Genomic DNA, 12,347 nt, shown 5'->3' on the forward strand with positions numbered 1-12,347 from the left:
ATGATCTCATTCTCCCATACTGCTTCTTTTTCCAGGTAAAAGGTATTAAAGAGCAGTTCAAAGTATCTGACAATGCCAAATACAGACCCGGTACCTCAGTGACTGCCTGTGCTGGAAATCAACAATGTGACCTGGCTGTCAGAGCTGGATGTAGGGTAACAAATTAATTCAGTTAGTTCTGCCACTATCAGAGATGTTGGCACTCCCTTTTTACCTGTCAAACCACAACACCTAAAGACTAGTGAGTAGGGACACATGCCGAGCTGTGCTGAACCACAGCAGAATTGCAGAGATGGTTCGGTCCTTGCTTAACTGTGCAAACTCCCATTTATGCATGTATTAGGTTTTCACTGCCTGGCGCCTGTTCCTCTCCCCCCTCTGCTTTTTCATGTTCAGTGGATTCTCCTCTCTGTGCCTCTGCCTCTCTTTCTCTATTTTTTTCTCCCTATTGTTCCCCACGTCACTAACTGTCACTCACTTCATAAAGCCGTCTGGCTCGGAGCTTAAATATTGCAGGGCAACTAAAACCCACCATCAGAGCCAATTCAGTCATATCTGCTCAGTCGTGCGACAAGATTGGGACTTTTAGGGTAGGGAAGAAGAGAGACAAAAGTTCACTCTTCCCTGCAGAGTGCCAAGAGAGGAGGGGGACACATTTCTTCGGTGGAGCCTTTCACAGCGGCAAGTTGCTTGGTCAACGTCCTTAACCTATACAGTCTTTTTTGCTGGCAGTGTGCTCAGGTTGTAACATTCGGAAGCGCAGGGTGGGGGTTTGCAACAAGCCCATGTGAGTTAAGAACACGAGTCTGTTGACTCTGAGTGGGCTTAGACAGTCTCCTGCTCTTTCCTCATGTCAGGCAATTTAGGGGACAAGGTGACTGCCTAAATTCATCGCTTGCACCTTTTTGGAGGTTTGAGGGGCTGACTGCTTACAGGTGAAATCCTAGACATTTAAACTGGTTGTGCCACTCATCTTCAGTCCACTCAGAATTGCTCCTTGCAGTTGAACTGACCGAGAAACCTCCAACCACTTCACTTGCAGAAAATAGGATGGTCATGGCAGAGTTTTAAAAAACATGACTAGTTGGGAAGTGATCTCAGGAGGAGTTCAGCCAAATGTAGCAAGCTGCAAGTGAGACATTTGATGGAGTTAGACAGGAAACATTTTTCCTTCTCTTGTACAGTGAGTTTTCCGTATGATAAGGTTTATCACATCTAGAATGTCGCTCTTGCGTGCTGCAGTGGAAATGTTCAAATGGTAGCTCTGGATATCAGCGTGACTCACAAAGAAAGAAAGGGATAGAGTTAACTGCGGTGCCTGGGGGACAATGAAGTTTATATTGTGTGTAGTCATGTTTTTTACAGAGTTGCACATGATTGGTAACTGTCGGGTATACTTTGCTCTGTGAATTTGCAGAAAGAGAATGTTTAAATCAGTTTAGATAATGTATGTAAACAGCATAATCTTCTGCTAGACTTGTTAATGTAAGTGCTGACATTAACACACTCTTTTACACAACTTTAATGACTGAGAAAGTAGCAATTTTCTTCGGTGATTAAATTATATGTTTGCCGCTTACGCATGCAAGGTGTTTGTGCAAGCTGAGGGACTGCGTTCTGTTCTTTGTTTTCTAACATGGGTGTCTGGGGTTAAAGTTTTACAGTGTTTGAAGGCAAGGAAAATGAGTCCATCTTGTTTTAGAAAAATGACATCAGAAGGGTTTTTTTGGTTGAAAATTTGTGAAATTCCCCACAGCCATAGAACTCTCAATATTTTGTGTGTTTGTCTATGTGTGAATATGTACACACAGTAGTTGAAACAGACTGGTATGCGTTGGTGTGTCATAACATATGGCATTACAAATATATCCCAGTGGTATCTGAAGGAGGAGGGAAGTTTAGATACTCAGATTTCCATGGTGTTGACTGTACCTTCTTTTTCCCAGTACTTGTGTATGTGTGTCTGCATTTTATAGATGGAGGTAGTATCTAAGAGATGAACTTCTGGATCAATGTGAGCAGCTATTTTATGTGTAATGCTCCCTGTTTCACTTGTCATGGTCAACAAGTCAGTCTTCCTGGATCACTCTAATATTCTGCATTCTTCAGAGACTTCAGCCCATCCCAAACAAGTTACCTCTTTATTTCCCTCATTCATAGATTTTCCCTTGCCTAAAACGATATAATGGGAAGTTTAGGAGATGCAGGATGAAGTCTTGCCCTAGGAATAATTTCTTATCATGCAAAAATAATGACAGATGTAGAGTTTGTCTTGCATTCCTTGAAAATGGACCAGTTTCTTAGCTTTCCAAAAGAGTATCAACAGCTGGCTTCCAGCTCTGTGTTAGCCTGAGATAGCAGCACTGAGATTTTAGAGGGAGAAAATAGTACTTCAGGTCCCAGTTATAGACCTTTGTGTCTTTCTCCAGGTTGGTTCCAATGTCAGTGTAGCAACTGACTTCAGAAGAGGATACTAAGAGTAGCCCCAATAACACCAATTGATGATATTGTATATAATATAATATGATGATATTGTATATAATGCATACTATATAGCGAAACTAGTATATATAGTAGTTATTAAGCTTATGTTATTACTAACATAGTAATGGTGTTGTAATTGCTATTCTTATCTAACAGAGTGTTTGCCAATGTAGAATTAGTATGTGCAACCTAGAGAGAATTCAGGTTTGTGTAGGTGAAAGATGGGCACCAGATCTGTTTGACCTGTATGTAGTTCTGGTGCAGGTGAGCTTGGGTGCTGGAAAGCTGGAAAGCTGGAAAGCTTCACTCTCTTTCCTAACCACTGTAGCTGCATGCTGATAAATCTGTCCTACTGTACTGCTGGTGAGTGTTTGTACTTGTACAAAATCTGAGCAGGCTCATGCAACTGAGCCTACAAGGCACCACAGAAGACTTACCTGGAAAAGGAGTTAAATATACTCCCTGGCTTAAAAGTAATTGCCCATTTAGAGCCAGGGAAAAAAGAATTTAGCAAGCAGTTTGCTCTGGCTTCCCAGCCCTTCTCCTGCTAAGAAATCATTGTGATCAGGCAAATATGCAAGCAAGTAACCTTCCTTCTGTTCTCAAAGCGTAGTAGGGAAATACTTGCTGGTTGAAAGCAACAAAAGACATCAGTGGGAAAACCTGAAATCTTTTAAATTTAGCATAATTTGTGGTCATTCTCTTTCTTTTTTTCTTTCCTTAGACAGTAAGAAATGGGTGACTGGAGTTTCTTGGGGAACATATTAGAGCAGGTGAATGAGCAATCCACTGTCATCGGGAGAGTTTGGCTCACAGTGCTCTTCATTTTCCGCATCCTGATCCTGGGAACAGCTGCTGAACTAGTGTGGGGAGACGAACAGTCAGACTTTGTGTGCAACACCCAGCAACCTGGTTGCGAGAACGTCTGCTATGATGAGGCCTTCCCCATCTCCCACATCCGGCTCTGGGTCCTGCAGATCATTTTTGTATCCACGCCTTCGCTAATGTACTTTGGCCATGCAGTGCACCATGTTCGTATGGAAGAGAAGAGGAGAGAGAGGGAGGAAGCTGAGAGGCGTCAGCAAGCTGAGGTGGATGAAGAGAAGCTGCCCCTGACTCCAAATCAAAACAAAGGCAACAACCCTGATGGGACCAAGAAGTTTCGCCTGGAGGGTACCCTCCTGAGAACCTACATCTTCCACATAATTTTTAAAACCCTCTTTGAGGTGGGATTCATAGTAGGTCAGTACTTCCTGTATGGCTTCCGAATTCTCCCCCTTTACCGCTGTGGGCGGTGGCCCTGTCCCAATCTTGTGGACTGTTTTGTCTCCAGGCCCACAGAGAAGACCATCTTTATTATGTTCATGCTGGTGGTGGCTTCCGTGTCCCTCTTCCTCAACCTGGTGGAGATCAGTCACTTGATCCTGAAAAGGATCCGGAGGGCTCTGAGAAGACCCGCAGAGGAACAGCTGGGGGAAGTCCCGGAGAAGCCCCTCCATGCCATCGCAGTCCCCTCCATCCCAAAGACCAAAGGCTACAAGCTGCTGGAAGAAGAGAAGCCGGTTTCCCATTATTTTCCTCTCACAGAAGTAGGGGTTGAGCCCACTCCCCTTCCATCAGCCTTCAATGAGTTTGAGGAGAAGATTGGGATGAGACCACTGGAAGATCTCTCCAGGGCATTTGATGAGAGGTTACCATCATATGCACAAGCAAAGGAACCAGAAGAGGAGAAGGTAAGAGTAGAGGAGGAACAAGAAGAAGAGCAGAAGGGACCTCAGAAAGAGCCAGGGGTGAAGAAAGCAGAGGAGGAGGTGATAACCGATGAAGTGGAAGGGCCTTCAGCACCTGCTGAACTCACCACTGATATGAGACCCCTCAGCAGGCTAAGTAAAGCCAGCAGCCGGGCCAGGTCAGATGATTTGACTGTATGAAGGTGCAGGATATGGGGAACACATGAAAAGGAAAAGGTTGAAGAGAAAAGGAGAGATAGAGAAAGAATCAAAAGATATTTTTAAGCAAAGTGCTAAAATGGCCATTTGAATATTATTTCCTCTTGAGATTCTCAACTGGAAAGGTACTATCATGGTAACTGTGCCTTATTTGCCCTGTATGTCCATTTGAAAAGGAACATTTTCCCTGTATCCACATGCCAGCTCACTCCTTACAGTAAGATCTCCACTGTACACATAACTGATGTCTTTTAAAACCTAATGTGGCATTGAAGCCCAAATGTCACCACTGTGAACTTATTTACTGTGTTCCACTTTCCTCTAGGAACGTGGGGAGGATCGGTCTCTTCAGCCAGCAAGGGGAAGACTGATCAACTGTATCTAGTATTTCTTTTTCTGTTTCCACCTATGGCATGCTTAGCAGACCTCCCCTTCACAGTTGGCATGGAATTGCAGTTATTTAATTCACAAAGTGAATTCTGTGCTTAGCATCAACACACTAAAATAGTAGGCACTATTTCCCCTCTCTATTCAGAAAGTAAGGGCTAAAATGTCCCAAATTTCTCTGTGAATGCAAATCCGAGTTAGGTAAAAATATTTTCCTTTTGTCAAAAATATTTCTGCTCTTTAAGTGACATTGACAGTGGGCAAGGTTAACAGTAGCTCTCTACTAGGATTTAGCAGATGCCCACAGATGGATTATTTGTTCCCAAGAGGGTCATCCTGCCCCGAGCCTATTTCAGAGCACTGGAAAGAATAAATTCAAGTGATATTTTTCACTTGTAGTCTTGTGACTTAAGGATCTGAAACTTGATTTAGCAAAGCAAGCGTGGGAAGGCTTCTGTAAAAGGAGGAAACAGCTACAGCACCCAGAGCGTGAAACCAAATATAAGCCTTCACAGCATGATCCTGACATGTGCTCAGTTCCTGGAGCTCCCAGACTTACAGGCACTCAGCAAATCTCAGGTAGGGTTGTGAACCTAAACCAGGGGTCTCAGTAACTATGTGATATTTAAACCTCTAAGTACAAAAGTGGTTGTTCAAGTTTGAAAAGTCTGACATGATAATAGTCTTCTGACATCCTTTGTTTTTAATTTGACAGACGGGAGCCATCCAGTGGTCTACTTCTCTATTAAATGCCAAAGTCTCGAGTAAAACAAGGCCTTTCAAAAGATGATTTAGACCTTTTGTGCCAACAGGTCTGTACAGAACTCTCAGAGCCTCAGCAAAATCTTTTTTACAAAAGGCAGAAAAGTATGTGCTTGCAAATGTTTAAATGTCTGTGGATTTCTAATTTTAGGACTACAGCAGCACCTTTTGGCTGGGACAGTGCAGCAATGCGTTCAAAAGCTTCAGGTTAATAGTTATGTCCCCCCCAAAAATGAGCCTCATGCCAGAAAAGTGCAGGTATGCACTCTGATCTGCTCTGCTCTGCAAACCTCAGACCCTGCCAACTCAGCAAATTCTTTCTGCTGGGCTGCAGCCCATCCCATTGTTCCCAGGGCAGGCTCTAATCCAGGTCAGGAAAAAAAAGGTCTTTGGCACAATGCATAAAACTCATCCCGCTGTTAGCTAGAAAAGACCCCCTGCGGTCTCCCATTGTAGCAGGGATGACTCAAAGCCCATGAAAGTCAAATGGATGTCTGAGTGAGCTCTGGGTAGGTTTGGGATCACACCTCCAGTCCTGCTGTCCCATGTCCCAGCCCAGGCAGCCACCAGTACAGTCAGTTCTGTCACTTGCTGATCTAACCTGTTTGGTGGAGTTCCCCTGCCTTGTTACACAGCTGCCCTATACGAGCACAAAGGTGGCTGGACTTCACTGCCGAGTGAAGCTGTACATATGTAGAAAGTTTGTAGGGTGCATTGGGATTCTTCAGCACCATAGTGGTGCCACTTTTTTTTTTAAACTACACTATTAATCCTTTTGCTCCTCTTGGGCCTGTGTATTTTCCCAAGGTTTTCAGCCTGAGGTCAAAATCTTTTCTCCCTGGACAAAGGCTGTTAGGTTGTCCTTCCTTGTGAAGGAAGACTGGAAGGTACCTCCTCAGTTTTGGGAAGGAATATGACAAAGCAACACATGTGAAGGAACATGCAGAGAGAGAATCTGGAGGCTACCATTTATCCCCTCTCTTAATACCAACACAGGAGAAGAGTTAGCACAAATGAAAGGCAATTGATGAAAGATAATGTTTTTTTAGCAGGAAGAGTCCACTGTGTCCAATTCAATATACTAGAATTCAAGAAAGGGCAAAGATTTAAATGAACAGCAAAATCACCACACTTATACTAGATGGGATCTATTAATTTTCTTCACAGGAAGAAGTAAGAGAGTTCTAATGGCTCTAAACCTAAAACAGCCCACCTGTTGAAGGGGGGGTGGAAAAACACTTTCCTGTAGGTAAAAAAAATGTATCTGTAATGGTTCAGTATGAGGTTATCTTCCACCTTCTTCAGAGCATCTGACCCTTCCAGATACCAATGGACTAGATGAATCACCCCTACCCTTGTTTACTTCTAATTACTTGACAAGTCCTTTTACATAGAAAATATTTTAATAACCATCCCTGTTCCTGACCTCTGACATGCATACCTTCATTATCTCACTGGACTAATTAAGATGAGTGCTTATTCACCAGAGGTATATGGTCACAACATGGCTGTCGGGTGGTCCAGTCTTTAATAACCAGATGTTGAGTATGTCATTCTTTTTCACTGGAGTGCCTCAGTTAAAATGGACTATATGCAGCGTGCTCAATGGACACGCTGTAGTTCTTTCACAGCTGCTGCAGGAAAGCTCGTTTCTTCCCCTGGGTCATGACAGCACAATGAAACAAGCCAGCATTTTCCTCCTGCATCCAGTCAACTGCTTGCTGATTTTTTTCCAAGCCAGTTTTCCAGGACCCTGCCAGACTGCTAGCAAATCTGTAGCCACCAAGTACGAGCCACGGCATCAAATCAGCGCTTCTCGGCAAACTGGGCAGGGAACTAACAGTCTGGTCTGCTGGCATTCAGCCTCATCTCTGCAATGAAATCACCATGGGACTGTCAGCAAGTCATTCTTCCTTCTTGTACAATTGGGAATAATTTTCTACCTCACAAAGACAATGTGAGGCTCGATATATTATGTTAGTAATAGAATGGGAGGTCCTTGGATGGAAGGCCCTACAGATGAGCAAAGGATTATTGCTATTTCGGGATGTGATAACATACAAATGTGTTTTATTCCCTCTCAATGAGACAAATTTAAACATTTATTCAAGAAATTCCTAGTGAAGTTGCATAACAGCTGCAGAGCTGTGGATTCAGTGTATGATTATTTGACAAATAATTAAGCAAAACCTAATGTAAAGAACAGGGAAAATTATCTTCTTGGGAAGGGGGAAGTCACTGGACAATTAGAGCCGTGCCTGGATCATTTAAAGGTGTGTGTACCCCCTTGGCTCCCTGTGCAAATAAATTACTAACTGGCTCTCTGCAAGGAGCATAAGATGCAAGTGTCAAAATCACCAAAGAAGGTGAAAGTAGAAGAGAAAGGTAGTGTCTTAGCTTACAATAGCATGTGGGAGTTGGTGTTCTCTAGTGTCTAGAGCAGTGGACCTAGGATAATAATCTTAGATTTATTTCCAGCTCTGCTTCTGACTTGCTGTGATAATCACTTTACCTCTCAGTGCCTGTTATCTCCACCTGTAAAATGGGTGTAAGAATTTCCACCTACCTCACAGGGATGTTGTGAGGCTTCCTTAATTCTGTTTGTAAAGTAAGTAGGAATGATCTGATGAAAAGCACTGCTGAAATGCATGGTATCCTTGTTATTTCCTGGCAAAACTGCTAACTTGGTTAATACATGACTCCTTGATCAGAAGGGTGGTAGTTTGAAAACGTGAACACTGCATTGCACTCACAACATCAACACAGATGTGGATTTGCCATGAGTGAAAAAGACTGTATTGATCCCCCACCCCTCTCCCACCTTAGCCTTGGCCTGGCCGTTTAAAGCGGCAGTGACAGTGTGGTTACATGGACCCCTCTTCTCCATCCCCAGCATCCAATCTGGGGCAGCATTTATGCTTAAATAAGACAGTTCCTGGAGAGGAATGCAGGTTGGTGGAGCTCTAACAATTTTCAGGGCCTTGCAAGGCATGCAGAAGAGGGTTGTATAATGCACAATATTGCTGTGCTTCTGTTTTAAACCAGTTAGTGCAAACTCCAAGTCAATTTTCTAGAGCCTACATAGAAGAGTTTACAATTGCTTATGGCACACAGAAAAAAACCCACCCTTCATGAATGCAGACCCACTAATTATCATGTTATACTGAGTCTTTCCTCTAAGTGAGATAGATACCAATGATCTCTCAGCACTGAAACACAATGAAGTACAGATTCCTTCTCCTGTAGGAGGGGAGATGGGAGGGGATCTCTGCTCCCTAGGTCTGTGTGGGCATGAAATCTACTTACTGAGGGAGGAAAGTCCAGTCTCCTGCCACTCAGTAACTCACTGACTGTGCAGTTTTACATTTAAAGAGCAGCTGTGTCACACAATGCTGAAAAAAAAGTGGCAGTTTGCTGTTTTGTATAGAAAATGGCTTTTCAGGCTGACAACTGAAAGTAATCCTAGCCTAGGCGTAGTTTTGTTTAGTAAAGACAGGAACATCCATGAGAACTAGACTAAAGCCTTCCTATAAGCCCGAGACAGTTGTGATAAAACGGTATATGGTGCCAGATTTCCTGAGGGCCAGGGCTGGATAAGCGTGCCAAAATCAGGGGACTTGTCGAAGTATTAGAATTTTTTTTTTTTTCCCCAACAGAATGACACTACCATTTCTTAGGCTCTGTGTGTGCTACACCTTTTGACATGGCTCAGGAAAGGCTTTTTGCCAACACCAAATGTGCTTACACAGTTGAGTAGTAACCATGACAAATAAATGTGTGTTGGCTTGCCAAGATGTAGCCTGGCACACAATCCTTTCCTTGCAGCTAACTTGGCATGCACCTATTTCAATAGTATAGGCAAGACTCGTGTCTCTGTCAACAATTTGAGTTTTTCTCTCAGCAGCTTGATGTGGAAAGAGACATTGAAGATTTTTTCAGCCTAGAGAGGAGACGGCTAAGGGTTTGGGGAGCCCTAATTGCTGTCTGCAGCTACCTAATGGGGAGTTACAGGGAAGATGGAGATAGACTGTGAATGGAAGCATGCAGCAAAAGATCAGAGGCAATGATCTCAATGAGTAGCAAAGAAAATTTTGACTAAAAAATTCTGACATGGAAAACAGTTGTTCAAATGGAGAGTGGTTCAGCACTAAAGTTGGTGCCCAGATACACGGTGGGATCTCCATCTTTGGGGGATGAAGCCTGGGGAAAGCATTGAGCATCCTGGTCTGACTCTGCATGGAGCTGAAGGTTGGGCCAGCTGGTCCCTTCCAGCCTGAACCATCTGCCCCATGGCAGGCTGAACACTTGGTGCAGCCACTGCGTGGTAGAACAACAGGTGTGGGGCACTTTCTGCCTCTCTGGGGTGTTCTGGTAGAGCTTGTTTAGACTGTCCCAGCAGGCAATACCAACTAACCGGGCATCGCAGCAGAGGCCGATGCACAAACACAGGCAACTGATGTTTGGTAGCTAGAAAAGCTGCTTGAGGCCAGAACCATGTGTTGTGTAACTGGTTTGCAAAGAGCATTACAAATAAAATAATTAAAAAAAAAAAAAAAGAGTATGCTTGTCAACAGAGAAAATCATGGAAATCTAAGGGGCTTAGGTCTTTCCAGCTCCCTTTAATTTCAGCGTCAAGTATGCCTTTAAATCCATCTGAAAGTGCAGAGGACTGCATTTTAATGTTCTGTCAACAAAACCCTGTGTATTTTAAAGCTTGCTGATCTGGGATGAAGCAGAACTGAATAGAAATGGTGATTACAGAGCTACTGACAGAACATTTTGACAAAAAACAAAGACTGTTGGCCTTCGCCTTGCTAGATCCAGCCTGGCACTGTAAAAGCAAAACAAGCTATATATTGGTTTCCGAGGAAGAAAGGCTGTATTGCTTGGAAAAGTCACGGAGCAGCCTACTGAAAACCTTTCAAGTCAACACAACACAGAATCTGTGGTGAAACATTAGAGTTGGCTCCTATGGTGTTTCCCTGAAGCTCAGGGGACAGTTGGATTGAAGGGTGATTGTAATATGGAAACCCAGTTACAAATGAGCGTATCAAAAAATCCTGGATTACAAGCAGTTGCGGGGCAGAGGCTGTGCAGGAGGGCAGCAGGGAGTCCCAGGTACCGGCTCAGCACTCCAGCCGACAGGCAGGCTGCAGGCAAAGGCCGAAGCAAAGAAACCTGCAAGCTCATTGGCCAAGTACCCCATTGTAAGGATAAGGCAAGCCAACCTGAGACATGAATTAAACCCAGCCTGTTACCAAATCTGGTATTTCTGTATTTTAAGAAGGTCAGCAACTGTAAAATAATTTAATTGAACTTTTACATGCTGGTTCCTCTATTTACTTGGTAGAGTCATGAACCAGAACTAGCATGGGCAAGGCTTTTTTTCCCAATCCTTCTACCTACGTATATGAAGAATTACTGAATTACTAGGACAAAAATGTTCAGGTAAGTTTCTCAATACATATATGTTAGTTCAAAGAAAAGTCATAGACAACCCCATAAAGGAATTCATCTATTGCCAGTGAACATCGTCATCTGAGCTCACCACAAATAAATTAAAAAGAAATTCAGAAATCAGAATTATGTCGGATTACTCCCAGCTTCAGAGCTCTTGTTTATGAAAACCGCTGGAGAGAAGAGAAAAAGAAATGGCTGGCTGGCTGCCAGCTAAACCTATTTGTCATGAATATGCCCCGTAGCAGCTTCTGGAAACCTGTGCTATTTCTAAATACACTCTTGGCCAACAAACTGCTTTAATTCAATATTCTCCACCTTTCTGCTTTATTTAAAAGACTTTAGTTCCCTCTACAAACTGAACATAAAATAGCCACATTCACACTTTAATACGTGGAAGAACGAAATACGGAACTGAGCGGAAACCTGCCAATGTACTGACCAGCCCTTCTTCCTCATGCCCTGCCTCTCCTCTCTGGGCACCTCCGTCTATATTCTGTTTAATGAAACTACCAGCCTCTCACAACTCAGAAGTTGCCTTTGTACCTGTGGAGTACCATTGACCCTTCTCCCTACATGTGCACACCAGTGGCTATCTAAGGAATAACAACATGGAATAAATTTCCCATTTTCTTTTTACATTTTGTCTTCACTGAAGAAGAAGTGAAGATTCTGATTTTTTTCCAGTAGGAATTATCTTCTTCCCTGTGTGTTTCTCCCAAGGCTCAGGGATCAGTAATTTACAGCAGAAGCGTGTTTCAAGCCTACGTATAAACACATACAAAGAAGAAAGTTTAAGGACCTATGACCAAACTCTGCCTTGTTTTTTAACCTTGTGTGGAAGTGAGTGGTGATGCCAAGGTGTAAACAAGAGCAGAATTTGGCTTTGTGTAATTTACTTTTTAAAGGATTTCCTGTTAACTTCCGTGTTTAAAAAGCAACCAACAAGTAACCTTGCCCGACAACCCACCAATACAGAACAAAACAACTGTAAATCCCTCCAAACTCAACAATCTCATCACTTTAGGAAAGATCAGTTTCTAAGCAGCAGATACAGAAAGGAAGGACAGGGAAGTCCTGATTTCAGCTCTGCATTAATTGGCAGCAATACCAGAAGCTGTAAAAAAAAAAAAAAGCCTCACATGAAATACCATAATCTGCTCCCTCAGTTCATTTCCCCATGAAAGCTGAATGTTTTTTTCTCTTTGCAATGCTGTAGACAAGGAGACAAATTTCAAACCAAGATGACTGACAGCAAGACAGAAAGCCAAAAACAATCAAAGAGACTGTGGGACTCATCTAGTGACT

At 43.1% G+C, this 12,347-nt stretch overlaps 1 protein-coding gene across 1 annotated transcript; it reads left to right on the forward strand.

Moving 5' to 3' along the window:
* Positions 1-35: 35 nt before the first annotated feature.
* Positions 36-4,415, forward strand: GJA8 (gap junction protein alpha 8). Its single transcript, XM_074928629.1, has 2 exons — positions 36-155; positions 3,209-4,415. Exon 2 carries the CDS (start codon positions 3,219-3,221, stop codon positions 4,413-4,415), a length of 1,197 nt encoding a protein of 398 aa, XP_074784730.1. The 5' UTR covers positions 36-155; positions 3,209-3,218.
* Positions 4,416-12,347: the final 7,932 nt, after the last annotated feature.

This window comes from Athene noctua, chromosome 1, assembly GCF_965140245.1.
Source record: "Athene noctua chromosome 1, bAthNoc1.hap1.1, whole genome shotgun sequence".
Classification (NCBI taxonomy): domain Eukaryota; kingdom Metazoa; phylum Chordata; class Aves; order Strigiformes; family Strigidae; genus Athene; species Athene noctua.